The sequence below is a fragment of the Neltuma alba genome, unplaced genomic scaffold (genome assembly GCF_004799145.2).
Source record: "Neltuma alba isolate B1F8T4 unplaced genomic scaffold, ASM479914v2 tig00011267_pilon, whole genome shotgun sequence".
Taxonomy (NCBI): Eukaryota; Viridiplantae; Streptophyta; class Magnoliopsida; order Fabales; family Fabaceae; genus Neltuma; species Neltuma alba.
In genome coordinates, this window is record NW_021635978.1 from 290,106 (window position 1) to 306,758 (window position 16,653).

General features: G+C 40.7%; 2 protein-coding genes and 1 pseudogene across 3 annotated transcripts; 2 read left to right on the forward strand and 1 right to left on the reverse strand.

Moving 5' to 3' along the window:
- The first annotated feature begins 172 nt into the window (after positions 1 to 172).
- LOC114763216 (bZIP transcription factor TGA10-like) lies at positions 173 to 6,538 on the forward strand. Of its 2 annotated transcripts, none has more exons than XM_028952829.1 (11): positions 173 to 803; positions 933 to 1,033; positions 1,673 to 1,761; positions 1,853 to 1,984; positions 2,150 to 2,218; positions 2,358 to 2,417; positions 2,503 to 2,580; positions 2,737 to 2,812; positions 2,911 to 3,182; positions 3,884 to 4,123; positions 6,185 to 6,538. In XM_028952829.1, the coding sequence occupies exons 1-11, from the start codon at positions 631 to 633 to the stop codon at positions 6,332 to 6,334; spliced, it is 1,440 nt and encodes a 479-aa protein (XP_028808662.1). In that variant the 5' UTR covers positions 173 to 630; the 3' UTR covers positions 6,335 to 6,538. The 2 variants fall into 2 exon arrangements, with proteins under 2 accessions (XP_028808662.1, XP_028808664.1); XM_028952831.1 differs by having other exon boundaries at positions 1,676 to 1,761; positions 6,185 to 6,537.
- A 2,106-nt stretch (positions 6,539 to 8,644) lies between these two features.
- Positions 8,645 to 9,950, forward strand: LOC114763235 (polygalacturonase inhibitor-like). Its single transcript, XM_028952858.1, has one exon. The coding sequence runs from the start codon at positions 8,749 to 8,751 to the stop codon at positions 9,727 to 9,729; it is 981 nt and encodes a 326-aa protein (XP_028808691.1). The 5' UTR covers positions 8,645 to 8,748; the 3' UTR covers positions 9,730 to 9,950.
- A 3,615-nt stretch (positions 9,951 to 13,565) lies between these two features.
- On the reverse strand, positions 13,566 to 15,719 carry LOC114763246 (cytochrome P450 93A3-like; annotated as a pseudogene).
- Positions 15,720 to 16,653: the final 934 nt, after the last annotated feature.

A 16,653-nucleotide genomic window follows, 5' to 3' on the forward strand; every position in this document is an offset into this window, starting at 1 on the left:
GTAAAGGTTGAAGAAAGAGGATGACTTTTTGGTCATTTCACCCGATGGTCTTTGAAAGGCTTAATGTTTAAACGAGGAAGGAAGAAAGATGTGGTTTTCAACTCTACAAATTGTTTTTCTTTTCTTCTTGTTTTTTTCCCCCTAAATAAACAAAAGACAGTTTCTCCTGTCTGCTCTTCCCTTCTTTGTTATTTTCCGGAGAGAGAGACAAACTGAGAGTTGAACCGCAAACCCTCAGAACCGCTTTATCTGATATATGTGTGCGTGTATATATATATTGGCAGAAATTAAAGTCATCTGTTTCTTCTCATATACATGAGTGAGAAAGCGGGAGAGCGCTGTAAAAGACAAACACGGTTTTTAATTTCGTCTGTTTCCTCGCTTTGAATTCCGTCTTCCTCCTTATTTCCCTCTTATCATCATCCTCCGGCTCCAGCTATTGGATTGCACATAACCGACTCTCTCTCCGTAAGTGGACAAATCTTCATAAAAGAATAGTTGGTTTTTAATGGAAACGAGAAGGCGGTTTCGGCGTTAGTGGGGTTTCCGGAGAGCTTATACAGGAGGACGACAAGAAGAGAAGATCAATCAGCCAGAGAACACAGGATACAGGTCGCTTTCTCGGCTCTCATGTCTTCCAGTATCAACCAAACAACAACTCACCACGAACCACTTCTATCTCCTCCACACCGTCGTCGTCATCAGCAACCACAACAGCATCATCATACCCAAGATCAACATGTTTCTTTCGGAATAATGCAATCTTCTCCTCCGTCGACGTTTTCCGTCCCCGGAAACTACCTGTGAGTTATACGACTAGCTATTCAGCATATACTTTCTGCAGTACAACTGTTAAGAACTGACCCAGTTTATGTTGAACCGGTTTAATTTATTCTTGTTACTATTTATTTAACGTGTGCGCGCCTCCGCAGAAGCAAGGATTCCGGAGCTTATGATCTGGGAGATTTGGATCAGGCCCTTTTTCTCTATCTTGATGGACAACAAGACCCATCCAGTGTTCAACACCAAAGACGTGAGCTTTCTCCTTCTCTCATGCATACTCGCATCAAAAATTTATAATTACCTCGTCCCAACTCCCCCCATCAGTTTCAAAAACAAGGAGAATTTTCTCGCTTGCTTTTCAATCGTTTCGGTGATTGGTTCTCCGAGGGATGGGTTATTAGGGTCACAGCAAAAGCGGGTTCTGCAGATTCTCTTATCGTCAGTACCTTAATTAGTACTTTCTTTAACCCGATCCCAGGAAGCATAAAAATAAAAAAAATGGAGTGCACATTTTCAGTTCCCAACAAAAAAAACGGGGAGAGAGAAAGAGAGAGATAGGGTAATTGTTATTTTATTGTATATTGTTGCTTAGAGGAATGAGACCATGACATGTAACAAACCGGGTGTCATGGTTTCCTTGCAAAACTCCACATGTACTGAGAATATGGGTGCCTTTGTGCGTTTACTTTCCCTTTGGATGGCAGACGCGCAGAGCTACAAATCATAATGCATACATGAAGATTCTGTAGCCCTCCTCTTTCACTTTTGGGCCGAGCCCCGCAATCATTTGTGTCCCTCGAAAAATAGACCTTTCTTTCGATTCTCACTTTCTTCTCTCGATGGGTTCAGACATATCTAATTGATGGTGAATTTTGTGCATGTTTCTCAGCAGAGAACTCGTCATCGTCACAAATAAAGCCTCCCACTCTCAACATATTCCCATCCCAACCTATGCATATCCACCTGCCCTCATCCAAGGTATGGTCATACCGCTCTCATTTTATTTTACCTGATATCCTTCATCAGTTTTATTATTAATTGATACTTGATGGGTTTGTTTGCATATTAGGCTAGCATGGAAGTAGCTCCTCCGCAAGGCAGCAGTGGTCCCAAAGCCCCGTCTGAGCCGTCAGTGGATTTGGCCAACCCGCGGAACGAAGCCGCCTCGGCCTCTGAACCAACCAATTCCAAAACGGTCAAGGTATAGACTCCATACGCATATGTTCGACTTCTATGCTAAACACAACGATGTATATACCTACCTCTGATGACATGGTTGAAGGCGAATGCTTATTTGAAACCTGAGTTTCTGAGCTTAAATGAAAATCACCTACTGATCTGTGAATGTGTGCCCACTGCATAACAGCGAGAGAACAATCGTAAGGGTCCAACGCCGAGTTCTGAACAGGAAGGCCCCAAAACCCCCGATCCTAAGGTCACTATCACTCTTCGCTTTTTTCTCACCTTCCATGTCTCTCTCACCGCTCTGCTTCTTTTTCAACTCCCATCTTCTTTTTCTCCTCTCTTTTATTTATTTGATGTTAAAGTAAAATTCCATGCGTACGACCGCGCAGACTCTCAGAAGACTTGCTCAGAATAGAGAGGCGGCCAGGAAAAGCAGGCTCAGGAAAAAGGTGGATACTTTCATCTCAATTGTGTGGGTTCACGCATTTCCACTTTTCAAAGCTCTCCTACTCATCCGTTTATTTGTTGTCTCAGGCATATGTTCAGCAGCTAGAGTCAAGTAGAATTAGGCTTAATCAGCTGGAGCAAGAGCTACATCGTGCTAGAGCTCAAGTAAGAAAAAACAAACAGTGCATATATATATATATATATATATCTCAATTTGGGCATTCCAGTCGATGCTCTGAATGGACATCACATCGACAAAGCTGCAACTAATTAAAATCATCGCACAAGACTTACAAGCGCTCAATTCGTGTTCTATTTCAGGGAGTATTTTTGGCGGGAGGTGCAGCTTTGGGAGGAGAACAAGGCCTTCCTATGGCTATGAGCAGCATTAGCTCAGGTCTTGATGAGAGTAAAACAACATATATTAATTCAAGTATTCACAGCGTACTTTTAACCAGCAAGATTTTCATATGTGTGCACATCATCAATTTTCAGAGGCTGCAATGTTCGACGTAGAATATGCGAGATGGCTAGAAGAACACCATCGAATAGTGTGCGAGCTAAGAGCTGCAGTTCAAGAGCACCTTCCAGAGAACGAGCTGCGGCTGTTTGTAGATAATTGCTTGGCACAATATGACCAATTAACGAATCTCAAGAGCTTACTGGCCAAAACAGACGTATTCCACATCGTGTCTGGCATGTGGATCACCCCAGCCGAACGATGCTTCATGTGGATCGGTGGGTTCAGGCCATCAGAACTCATTAAGGTACAACTCCGATCAATCCGGCTAACCATCTTTATCTCCCCCCCCCCCCCCAAAAAAAAAAAACCGTCAGCAATAATATTGTGTGGCAACCACACATGACAAAGACAACCTACAATAACATAAAGAGTCATATGTCGAGAACTTTGTTTCATCCTATGTTTTTAAATGTCTAGGATGGGTTCTGGGTTACCTTAGACTACTTACATGCGTAACGGGGGAGGAATATAATTTAGGTGTACGTATAATATATATATATATATATATATATAACGTCATGTAGATATAAATTTGTGAGGGTCGAGTTTTGTCGGGGGGCATATACGTATATGGACAACTGAGGAAGTCGGAGGGTAATGAAATGAATGTCATCAATTAATGAATGACGAAAGGCATTATGAAGGGTTTCCACTAAAGGGTATAGTTAGGTTTCATTCCCATAAAGCCATACCTTTTACTCCAAATAATCTGGCTGGAGCATGGGGTTGAGAAAGTAAATTAAGAGCGAAAGAGACTGGCACGGGTCTCTATCCATAATAAAGTTCAAGTCCCCACACCCTTCTCTTGCTTTGTACTCTAGTTAATCAATAAATGATGTCCCTTGATCAAACCATGTACATATATACATAAAAACAAGAGCCTACACACACACACGTAAATTGTTTTTGATGAGCATATATATGTTTATTTTACGTGCGTTTCAGATAATTGTGAGTCAAATTGAACCCCTGACGGAGCAACAAATACTGGGAATATATGGGTTGCAACAGTCTACGCAAGAGGCAGAAGATGCTCTCTCCCAAGGGCTTGAGGCTCTCAATCAATCTCTCTCGGACACTATAACATCTGACTCACTGAGCTGTCCGCCCAATATGGCCAACTTCATGGGACAGATGGCCATGGCCATAAATAAGCTCTCTACTCTAGAAGGTTTCGTGAGACAGGTACGTTAGACGATTCATTTTCACTCTGTTTATGTTACGTACGTATATGTATACTACATAAAGATCATGAAGGCAAGCATTTTGAATCTGTTTGTGGTAGTGGTTTTATTTGTGGCCTCGTGTTCTGGTTTAATTAGTTTGTGGTCCCTCAAGACTGCTTCTATATCTGATCCCGTGGGGCTAATTAGGCAGCTAGGACCAAAGAATCTCTGTTCCTCTTTGGGTAGCTGGGGAGGGGAGTGACCTGCCCCAACCCTATGAACAACTCCTTCCATGCATGTCTCAGTCCTCATGGAATCTACAAAATGTTAACAAGGGGACATAATTTTTTTCTGGAAACGGAAATATCGTTCGTTACTAGTCAGTTTTTCAGGGGCATACACCATAGATGCACCTACTTGACAATGATAAATCAAATTAAAGCCGCCCCATGAGTTTCCATAAATAAATTGATGGTGAATGTATATATAACTTGCGTGAATCATAGAGATATTAGGAAACTTAAATTTCATTTTTATAGTTTCTGTTTGGGAAGAACTCTAAGGGATGTATATTATTTGTAGTGACTATATTATTGAAAAATTTTTGAAAACAGGATTGATTGTAGTTAGTTTGAACCTTAGAAGCATGCAGATTACAGAGAGATTACAATACGGAGGAAAGGTGTGAGGAATCATGTACTAGTGACAGTAGGGGTAGCTAGTGGTCCCGCACTAGTATAATTTTCATCCAGAGAGGTCCATTGAGCCCCATATGTGATGATGTCACGATCGTAACCAACCCTTGATCAGGTTGAGGACACCACATACATATTGTTGCTTCTCTATGTATAACTCCTCTTTTGACCTTGTCTTGAACCACACAAACACTTCAGGCCAAAAGCAAGAGGGCCAAACAGACAAAAAGAACCAAACAAACTCACATGCTGATCCAACGGAACTTCAAAACACAAAAAACAAAACATTATTCCTCTAAATATCCACCCGATCACCTACTTCTTCCAATGAATGGTCATTAATGATCATTATATTCTAATCAATAATTACGTGAACCCATTAAATTCTAATGAAGATGTCCTGAATAGGTCCCATGCATCAGGTGCGTGTGTATATATCCCATATGTGAAACACATCAAACAAGACAAATTACATATTAAAGGAGAAGAAAAGCAGAAACGAAATTAAACTTGGATTGAGTACAGGAATAAAATGTCCTTAAAATTCTTTGTGATGAAGCTTATTATAATTGAGTTGGTTCACCAACATTGGTTTATATTTCAATGGGTCAGTCGCTGATTTCACAAGCCACTAAAGAATAAAAGCTTATATATGTTCCAAGTAACCGTCAAATCGAGGAATTATCAGGTAGAGTACATTAATCACAATGATTACTAGTTTTAACACACTAGCAAGCAATCAGTACAGTCATAATTTGACCATTTTATTTTGAAGTATTCATGCTTCTATCGTAAATGTAGACTATGAAATTCGTGGTGGCGTGCGTGCGTGGCTTTGTATGTATTTTGATATAAATGTCTGTGCCCTTTGGATTCAGAATAGTTGAAAACAGCAGTGTCTTCATTAATTTTGAATGAAACCCCTGCTTCTCTTTGAAAAAGTTTACACCTTTGAATATATTGGTTTTAACACACACACACACACACACAGAGGCGCGCACGTACATCTTTTTGACCACCTAGTTAGTTTTTGTGCGGGGTGTGCTTCCACGTAAGTTTCCAAGGAAATTAAGTCCATCATTAAATAATCCGAGCATTGACTATGGAGACATCATAATCTACAAGTCATAAGTAGATAGAGAGGTTGCGAGTCCTGTTCATGTTTCAAGATATTGGACTCGTGGGAAGACTCTGATTGGCCCTCCTGCCCCTTTCAATGAAATGTGTCTAGGTGCATTTGCTTCTAAAGTAGGGCATAAAGGTGCCGTGTGTGATTATAAAATTCAAGTTCTAACTGAAGCCTGCATAAAAATATGGAGTTGACATTGTTGAGTTTTATGACAATAATTATTAATTCCTTTTGTTTTTAATGAAAACTTCAACAGGCAGATAATCTGAGGCAACAGACCATTCACCGTCTGCATGAGATACTGACGACGCGGCAGGCGGCGAGGTGTATGCTGGCCATCGCCGAGTACTTCCATCGTCTCAGAGCTCTCAGTTCTCTGTGGATGGGACGACCTCGTCAAGAATGACCGTAACGTAATCTTGGATTGGAGCTTCCTCCGAAGTAGCCAGCCAACCTACCTACCTACCTACATCCTGAATTAGCCTTTAATTAATTAATTAATTAATCTCCTTGTTAATTAACTTTCTTTCTTCTATTATTACTATTATAAATTGAATTGAATTGAATCCATGTGTCTGCTTCAGCTTCCACCCTGCCTTCTCCCCACGCTACGCTGCATATAATTTAATCTAAATAGACACGGCACGTTATAGAATTGAATTTTACTTGTATGTCTCTGACTGTGGAAGTACAGGAGGAATACACCAGCGCTATCAAATTGAAATGAATCAATTTGCTTCCCACTGAAAACTCAATGCCTTAGCTCTGCGGGTGAATGATGGTAATTCTTATTCCCTAAGTGACTGGTTTCCAATTCTAAGCCTGAACAGATCTGGTTCGAAAATATTTGATTTCAACCTGGCAAACTTTGTTTACTATTGAAAATTATCATATTGTTAGACCTCACTTTAACTCGGGGAAGGGGGTCCTCCCCGGGTGTTCCCAATTCTTTCCTTGGCTCATGAATCAGTGGATTTTGTGCTCGGCGTTCTTATAAGGTTAGCTAGCTGCAAAGGCACGAATTGTAAAGAAAGGACAAATTAAATTTTAAAAAATTATTGTTCCCATAACATATATCTATGTCACAAAAATACAACTCATCAATATATATAGTGAATTTCATGACAAAATGAATCAGTTATAAGTATGTATAATATAAATTATTTTTCAAATTTCGTATAATAAAAAAAGGTCTTGTGTATATGAAGATGCAAACGGAGTGCTTTTATTTTAACATCACGGCTTGAAATTTTAGTCCTTGTAATATATTAAAACTTAAAAAGTGAAAATTTATATTTTTCCATAAAGAAGACAATAACTGATTTATCAATAAAGTTAGGTTAACTTTACAAGTGTGAGAGTTAAATGCTTGGGCTCAAAAGAGAGCCCAAAAAACAAAATAGAGCGTAAAAGCTCTCTCTTGCTTTGGGCCAATCACGTAGGTCAAAGAGACCCCGGGGAGAGAATATGTCTCGTTATACCAAAGGCCGAGGGTAAATAGCAGGTCAAAAAGCCCTAAGATAAAGGGTTTTGTAACATATTTTGCCCAACACTATATCAATCGTTTTTATGACCTTCATACCGAGCGCCACATCACATCCTATTCGGTTCGGTTAGTGATACTAAATAACCGAATAACCGAATAGATCATAATGCCAACACCGAGCTGAAACCGAACATGATTAACTAACCAAACCGAATTAACCATTCAGTTCGGTTAGTGGGCTTGTTCAGTTATTGGGCCTCTTTTTGGGCTTTTTTTGGTTCCAAAATATCATACATGTAGTGAGCCAACGGAATAAAAGTCCAAACAACAACATTTGTTTTAGGCAATACAATGCATAAAATGATGTTAATTAAAATGTAGCACTACTTCCACGCACTTTCCAAAACCCAAGCTTCGCATCTTGAATTAAAATCATCAAAATAGGACCGCCTATAAATTAAGTTATGAAGTTGAATAAAAGTTTGATTCTTTTTCTTTTTAATTAACCGGTCTTTTCAAACGCAAAGTATCAAGTAAACTAGATTGGTGAATCAATGGATGTCTCACCCACCTCCCACACACTGATTTCACACCCCCTGATTTCACACTTATATTTTTGTCCCTTGTTTTTTTCTTTCGGGCACAAGTTTCAACAGTTTATCCTTTTGCCCGGGGCTCGGCGGACTCTGTTTCACAAGACATGGTTTTTGAGGGTGGGTCTTGGATTGGATCCTCGGCTTTCAAGTCGCCTCCCTCAGCTAGACATGCCTTCTAATCACCCACTCTTAATATGCCTTATCACGATACCTCCCGGGGTGGATGCGGCAGTCGAATAATTTGACATGGAGCATGGCTATACAACACACAATAAATAACACTACTTTGCCACAAAGAGGGTTAGAGCAGAATTATCAACTGTTAAGTCAGCAGCCATATGGCGGATGAAAATAGCGTAATCTTAACCAAATCCATGATCTTCGTGTTACTGTGAGTCATTTGACAGTTATTTAGGCAAATAAGCACACATTTGACAATTGACAGATGATAATAATGAAGGGGGGAGGCGTGTCTAACTCGTGCACGTAACGGCATGTCATATTCTCAGCTGCTAGCTGCGGTTCAGAATCATTCCAGATCTTCCTACTTATCATTAATGATGTAAACGATCATCAAGAACTTTGACAAAATGTTCCCAACAAAAAGAACTCGTAAAGAAAATGAAGACCGGCCCTCATTCGTAAATTGAAGTTGACGCTTCCCGCTCATACGCACATAATATACTAATATATAAACGCATCATCCCCCTACGGTCGATCCTCCCATCGCATCCCAATATGTTTCGTCTGTGTTTGCTTCTTGTACTCATCTCTCATGCTCTGTCGTCGGAGCTATGCAACCCCGCCGACAAGAAAGCTCTGCTGCAGCTCAAGAAAGATCTCAACAATCCCTACCTCCTAGCCTCATGGAACCCCGCCACCGATTGCTGCGACTGGTACACCGTCACTTGCGATCCCAAAACCCACCGCATCGTCTCCCTAACCATTCTTGATTCCACCGCCCGCTCTAATTTCTCCGCTCAAATCCCGCCTTCCATCGCCAATCTCCCTTTCCTCCGCTCTCTGGAATTCCACAAGCTCCCCAATCTCACCGGCCCGCTCCAGCCTGCCATCGCCCGCCTCACTCGTCTCACCTTCCTCCGCATCAGCTGGACCAACCTTTCCGGTCCCGTTCCGAGCTTCCTGGCCCAGCTCAATAGCCTCACTTTCCTGGACCTCTCGTTCAATAATCTTTCTGGCACAATCCCGCCTTCTCTCTCCCAATTGTCTGGCCTCGCCGCCCTTCACTTGGACCGCAATCACCTCACGGGTTCGATCCCTGAGTCCTTCGGTTACTTCAAGAGCAGCCCTGATCTTTATCTCTCTCACAACAATCTCTCCGGTCAGATCCCCAACTCTTTCATCAACTTGAACTTGACTACCATAGATTTGTCGCGGAACAAGCTGGAGGGAGACGCGTCCATGCTGTTCGGGTCCAATAAAACGGTGCAGATAGTTGACCTCTCGAGGAATCTGTTGGCGTTTAATGTGAGCAAGGTGGTGTTCCCGAGCAGCCTGACGTCGCTGGATCTGAATCACAATAAGGTGTACGGGAGTCTTCCTGGGGGGTTGACGGAACTGAATTTTCAGTACTTGAATGTGAGCTATAACAGGCTGTGCGGTCAGATTCCGGTGGGAGGAAAGTTGCAGAGCTTCGACGTGTATTCCTATTTCCATAACAGCTGCCTTTGCGGCTCGCCGTTACCGGCATGCAAATAATTGCTCTTCCCGTGCCACTAAACGGCTACGTATTCCGCGGCGCATAAAATAAACAGCTGAGCCGCGAACACGGCGATTATATGTTCCTCTGTGTGTGTGTGTGTGTGTTTCATTAGACGATGTTTTAATTACTATCTTTCGCCACAAGCAGCGAGCTGCGTTGAATGTTAATTTGCTCTACCCAGCAAATCACAATAAAATTGATACCTACATTCATTAAATGAAGCTAAAACAAATAAGACGGAGAATAACGAACAATGAGGACTGATGATATCTTATGGGAATATTTTATGAATTTCTGTATATCTCAATCGATTACAGCATGGTCCATATATAGCACTGAGCCACGAACTAGATTCCCATATTTTTCTCTAACTACTTAGATATCCTAATAGTGCTCCCCCTATTTAGCAACAACTAATCCTAGATAATCGCAAACCAACGTGAACAAGTCTCACGTCTTTTGACTTGGTAAACCAGAAAAAAAAAAAAAAAACAAATAAAACAAGTAAGAGGGTAAATGGAGAGGACTCGAACTCTGCATGTCACGTGCTTTGAGGTTTGTGCTAATTTTTAACAGAAGCCACCTTTGGATTCCTTGGTGGAAGATGGGATTTTTGGGCCTAAAGAAATGCACTTCGAATAAAAGGTATAATAATTTTGGCCAAAAAAAAAAAAGAACAAAAGGTATAATTCCAACAAGAAAGCGGCGCTGTCATAGAAACCAACCAATTTGCCCTCTAGTTTCTTCCTTTTTTGAAGAGGATACGTCTTTCTTTGACTTTGACTTTGACTTGGACGACTGTCAGGCAGCCTGCAACTCGAATGTGCAAAAGTATGTTGTGTTAGTTTCTGTAAGTACAACCATAAATTAAGCAAAATATATAGGAAATTAGGGATGATTTAATGATCTATATTACCAGTTTTTTTTTTTTGAATAAAAAGGAATAAGGAGAGACAACTATCAAAGACTATATGAGACTATGGCTCTATTTGGATTAGCGTTTGAAATCACTTATAAATATGTTTTATATAAGTCGAGAGAAAACTTCTCTCACACACTTATCTCGTATTTTATAAATTACGATTAAAAAACTAGTTATAAGTCATTCTAAATGGCCTTTGATTAATTTATTTTGCAACTCTAGCCACTTTCTTAAATGTCTTTTGATTAAGTCTTTTTTTTTTTCCAAGTTTCTCTAAAGAATACAAAATATTATGACACGTCAAATAATATCACGTGATTTACATGATTTTACTTTATTTTATTTTATTTCGAGAGTCCGAAAAGCATTATATATGGAGTATTAGAAAAGTTCATGCACTCAAAACAAAATCACGACCAGTTTGCTGCCAAATGCCAGACAGAAACATGCAATAATCTCTTGCTTCCCCTACATTTTCGACCATATCCGCAAAGCTTTCTGTTGCCCCACAAATGTTTTCAGATTTTGTGTCCCAAACTGGAAACCATGCTCTGCTGGTGTTTTCCAATTTCAAATTTAAAATTCCGGAGCCGCTCGGAATTATCATTAGTTCTCACAGATTCTCTAAGCGTCCTCTTTGCTTCACTGTATAAACAGTTAAACACCAATGACCTTGCCAAGCATGCATGGCTCTGTTATTCTATGCTCCTGCTCGCTCCGATCGAGCACTATGTCATCCGCGAGACAAGAAAGTCCTTCTTCAAATCAAGAAAGACCTCAAGAATCCTTACCTTCTCACCTCCTGCTACTGTATGTGCGAAATGTGTATCCGCTCACTGGGATTGACTGCATTGCGACTTCAGAGCTTGAACGTGAGTTATAATTTGCCGGCGTCCGGATAATATAGTATGTTTAACTTCGAATTCCTTGGTCATCTTAATCTTTGTTTTTCATAATAGTTTTTAAGATAAAAGAACAAATTTACCTATTGTAACATGTAAAAAGAATACCAAGTACTTTAATAAAATATTGGGAGGTAAAAATACACATGTTCTTTTCAAAACGAGACAAAAATATCATGTTCGTTAACTCTTCCAATTGTCTGTTTATTTTTTACTTTTTGTGGGACCCACTTTTGGCCAGCTCAGCGACCCTTGGCCTTTTTCTTTTTTACTTTATCAATCTCTCTCCCTCTCATCCTTCGTTTCTTTCTTCTCTCTCTCCCTCTTATCCTTCCAAACTTTCTTTCCTAATTATCCAATAAGCACCATCTCTCTCTCTCTCTCCCATTTCTCATTCCACAACGACACCCATGCAGGGAGAAGCTTGCAAGAATTATCACAACAGCGAGCTTCATTGCAAGAGCAAGCTTCATTAGAAAAAGCTTGCTTTGATAAGGGATGAGCACTCTTCATTGTCATTTTCATCGTCTTTATCACAGTTGACGAGCATTGTTGCCTGGCAATGAAACTAAAGTGGAAATCCCATGATTCATTCACTCAAGGGAAACACTTAAGCTCAAATGAATCAATGACAGGAAGCAAGTTTTAAAAAGAAAATCATAAGCTAAGATAACACAAGTCTCCAATCAATTATGCCAGTTCAAAGGAGATTGAGAGCGCCGAAAGCGATGTTAGCAGCTGTGACGACATCTCAGATGGGGTAATGGGGGATAATAATGGTGCAAAGCTTGTGGGTAGTTTCAGGATCATCGGAGGTGGCTATGGCGGTGGCGGACTGGCGGTAGCACCACTGCCAATGGTGGAGGTAAGCAGAGCAAGTATCGTCCCAACACGCCATAAAGAGAGAGAGAATTGTAATAGAAGGAAATGGTTATAAAAAGAGAGAGAGAAAACGACGATAAAAGGGAAAGTGGTAGGAGTGGGGGAAAGGGGTACATGTTAAGAGGAGAGGGAGAGGGAAAAAGGCTAAGGATGGGCTGGTATTAACTCATATAAGCATATAGCACATGAACATTAGGTGGGTCCTACAAAAATAAAAAGTAACCGACGTTTGGGAGAATTGATGGAGGTGGTATTTTAGCCCCGTTTTAAAATATGCATGTGTACTTTTCCACTCAATATTTTATTACGGTGTCTAGTATTTTTTTGGGTACTATAATAGGTAATTTTGTCCTTCGGCCCTAGTTTATATACTTGTCCGGTCCTTAATATAAGACTCATTTAACTAATTTGATTAGATTAAGGAAGTTAGGTAAGTTAGTTAATTATAAGAAATGTGAGATGTTTTTTCTAAAATACCATAATCATCTTTCTTAATACCTCATATTCCTCTTTTATTTGATTATGGTTAAAGAAGTGTCCATAAGGGTAATTTAGAGAAAATTGATAAATATGATAAATAGGTCTTATATTTAGGACCAAAACCAACTCAAGAATTGGGTCCTATATTAAGGACCGGAAGAGTATTATAATGAACCGGTGATTTAACAATAAATCATGTGTTAACAATATATAGCCAAATCAGATCAAACTTGTCAAAGGCAATTTAACCTGGAGAGACCGCGTGTGTGCGTTCGTTCCCTTATGACTACGCAGAACAAGTCAGAGTAGAAGCAAAACTGATCAGTTCATTTCAGTACACGAGAAGCACCCGTCCCCTTGAGCTTCTCAACCACAGAATCAACTTCCTCCCGTCACTCCTTCCTTCCAAACAAATGGAATTTTCTTCCACTTTAACGAGCTTGCAAATAACCACGAATCTCTTAGCCGGTTTGGTAGAAATAATTAATTATGATGGAAAGGAAAGGAATGAAAAAATTTCGAGGGCTGACACAGGCTCCCACAGATGGGTCCCCTGAAACATTACTTAAATTAACCGAGCAACTTGGAAAGGTCAACTTTATTGAAATCATCCAACAAGGTCTAACAAATTAAAAACAAACCTTCGTTTATTATAAAAACGTACACTGACACTGGCGAGACTATATTACACATAAGAGATACGATAATATATCTCATTCAGGTTTACAAAAAAAGAAAAAAAACTAAAGCCAACACACAAGATAACCGTAAATATCTTATCTTTTTATTATATTCTAGAAGAAAGAAAATCGGTACAACACATTTTCATCGATGGTGCTTGGGAGAAGAACCGTGAATCACAAAGATATAGAAGGAAATGGGTGAAGCCTGGGCACAGGGACACAAATCAAGGGATGAGCCCTTGAAATGGTAATCCCAGGCTTTTCCTCCATGCTAACCGGACCATCCATCTTCCATTCGAACAATTGAATCATGGCAGCAAGATTGGTTTGCACAACCTGAAGGGCTAGCGAGGTTCCAGGACATCCTCTTCTTCCACTTCCAAAAGGAAGGAACTCAAAATGCTGACCCCTAACGCTCATTTGACTCTCTGCATTTCCATCTTCGGTCATAAATCTCTCCGGCTTAAACTCTAGTGGGTCCTTCCAGTAATTAGGGTCCCTAGCAATACCCCACGCGTTTACAAATAAGCGGGTCTTCGCTGGGATTTCGTATCCGCTAGCTACACAGCCTTCTGATGATTCCCTGAAGATCAGTGCACCTGCAGGGTGAAGCCTCATTGCTTCTTTACTATAGCTTGAAGGTACGGAAGTTTTGGTATATCTGACTCTCCTACTATTCTGTTCTTTCCCACCACCGAGTCAATTTCTTGCCGTGCTTTCTCCAGTACATGCGGATGGCTGATTAACTCTGCGAGAGCCCATTCCATGGTTAAGGCTGATGTGTCTGTCCCAGCCACAAATATGTCCTGTGTAAATTAAAATCAGGCATGTTAGTTGTTGCAAACTGTACGCGAATATAAAATTTATGACGGATCTGATATTTACCCAGCCCTCATTTCCTCTGAACCGTACAGATATAATATTTTCAATTAATTATTTTTTTTTGGGAAAAGAATTCCATGCTAATTAAAATTATTAATTTTAAACGTAAAAATAAGAAAAGAAATCAGATCTGGACGGTTGACTCCACTCACGATGATAAAGGCCTTGATATTTTCTCTTGTCAATTTCATCTCGGCGTTCTCGTCTTCATGTATGTCTAACAAAGCGTCCAGTATGTCCCGGACGTGATCTCCTCTGGCACCCATCTCTTTTCTTTTTCTCCTTTCTACTTGATGCTCTTCTATTATTCTCTCCAAGAAGGTATCAAACTTCCGTTGAGCTTCCCGCAACTTCTTGTTGAATCCCGTCAAATCCAATATCCTGAAGAACGGAATGAAGTCTGATATGTTAAACTGTCCAGTGAGCTCAGCCGCACCGATCACCAACTTCCTCATCACGTCAGCATCGTCTTCGCTTTCAGAACTCGTTCGACTTAGAGCCATTCTGCATATAATGTTATTTGAAAGAACCAAGAGCTCCGCCTCAAGATTCACCGCCTCACCACCGAACTTCCCTTTTTGAACCAAGTTTGTCAGAAATCTCTTCATCTCCTGCTCCCTCACCAAACGGAATTGATCAAGCATTCTCCCGCCGAGAAGTTCAGACATGCACAGCTTCTTCATGAACTTCCAGTAAGGTCCATAGGGGCAAACAAGAAATCTTTGAATTCGTAGGACAAGTGCTTGACAGCAGCAGTTTCAGCTGGTCGATTGGAGAAGGTAAGTTCGTGAGTTTTAAGGAATTCTTTGGCAGCGTCAGCAGTGGAAACGATCACACAAGGTTCAGAGCCGAGGTAAAGGTGCATGACAGGACCATAGCGATGGGCGAGTTTGTGCAAGTCTTGGTGAGGAAGAGGGGAAAGAAGGTGAAGGTGTCCGATGACAGGGAGGGCCATTGGGCTGGGAGGACGACGAGCATTCTTTTTCATCTTCAGTATTGTCCGAACTAGGATGGTGGTGAGTAACCAAATGAAGAAAAGCTGGGTGTAGGATTGGAAATTCGAATCAGCCATTCTTGAATTTCCTAGCTTCAAAAATCTCAGCAACTTGAAAGACTGTTGTGAATCAATGGGAAGTAATGAAATTTGTTCGCAAATCTGAGCAACTTCAAACGCGGTTTTGAAGTCTCGGAAGAGGATCTCTCATCTACCCTTCTCCATTTCTACCCCCCTCTACCCTTCCCCTCCCTTCACCGTTACCGATGAAAATGCGGCGATTCAAATTTGACCATTTATAATATTTTAGAATAATACAGTTTTAATATTTTGTAAAAGAATATGGGAGGGTAAGGGTATGTTTGGCATGAGGGCAATGAAGGGAAAGGGAGGGGAAGAGAAAATTTAATGAGCTTATTTTAAAAAATTGAAGAAGTGGGCTCATCAAATTTTGAAAAGAGAAAAATCTAAGATAAAAGAGTAATTAAATTAATCAAAAAATTTTAACCCTACTTCTTTAATTTTTAAAATGAGCTCATTAAAATTTTCTCTTTCCTGCCTTTCCCTCCGTCTCCCTCGTAACAAACAGACTCTAACTCTAAAGGAGGAGTGGAGAAGGGGAAGGGTAGAGGAAAGAATCCTCTTCCGAAAGAGGAAGGGCAGAGGAGAGCATGAGCTTCAGAAAGGTAGAGGGAAACATGTCGGTGCCCTCTGGCGAGGATTATTTAATTTGGCGGTGTGTGTGTGGAATGATGTCCGCGCGTGAAAGACACAGTTGACAAGGGATAAGGTTGTGAGAGAGAGGAAACCCACAGGGGGTAATGCAAGGGGCCGCGCACCTCAACTTGCATAGTTTGCATGTTCATGGTCCTGTTCACGTTTAACGCGGAACGAATTAGCTGGCAAGTGGGGCGCAATGCACGTGGCATTCCTGGGGGTAATCACTGTTATCCTCACGCGCTCACTATCTACAAAGTTGATGAACTACTCTTCAAATCAAGTTGCCCGCTCACGTGTGCTCCAGATCATTACCCAAAGTATTTTTTTTTTTTTTTGCATTATAAGGCAAGCATTACACTTGAAAGTTCAAACAGACAACATCATCCGCTAAAAGGCGGCGCACCTCCCTGGTTGGAGCTTTCCCAGTCAAGGCTCAGTTGGTGTAGGCATACGTG

Excerpts from the sequence above, each read along its gene's own strand:
- LOC114763216 (XM_028952829.1), top strand. The coding sequence starts at position 631 with ATGTCTTCCAGTATCAACCAAACAACAACTCACCACGAACCACTTCTA. Across the intron at positions 1,034-1,672 it reads CAGTGTTCAACACCAAAGAC|CAGAGAACTCGTCATCGTCA; the intron begins GTGAGCTTTCTC and ends CATGTTTCTCAG. Across the intron at positions 1,762-1,852 it reads TCCACCTGCCCTCATCCAAG|GCTAGCATGGAAGTAGCTCC; the intron begins GTATGGTCATAC and ends TTTGCATATTAG.
- LOC114763235 (XM_028952858.1), top strand. The coding sequence starts at position 8,749 with ATGTTTCGTCTGTGTTTGCTTCTTGTACTCATCTCTCATGCTCTGTCG.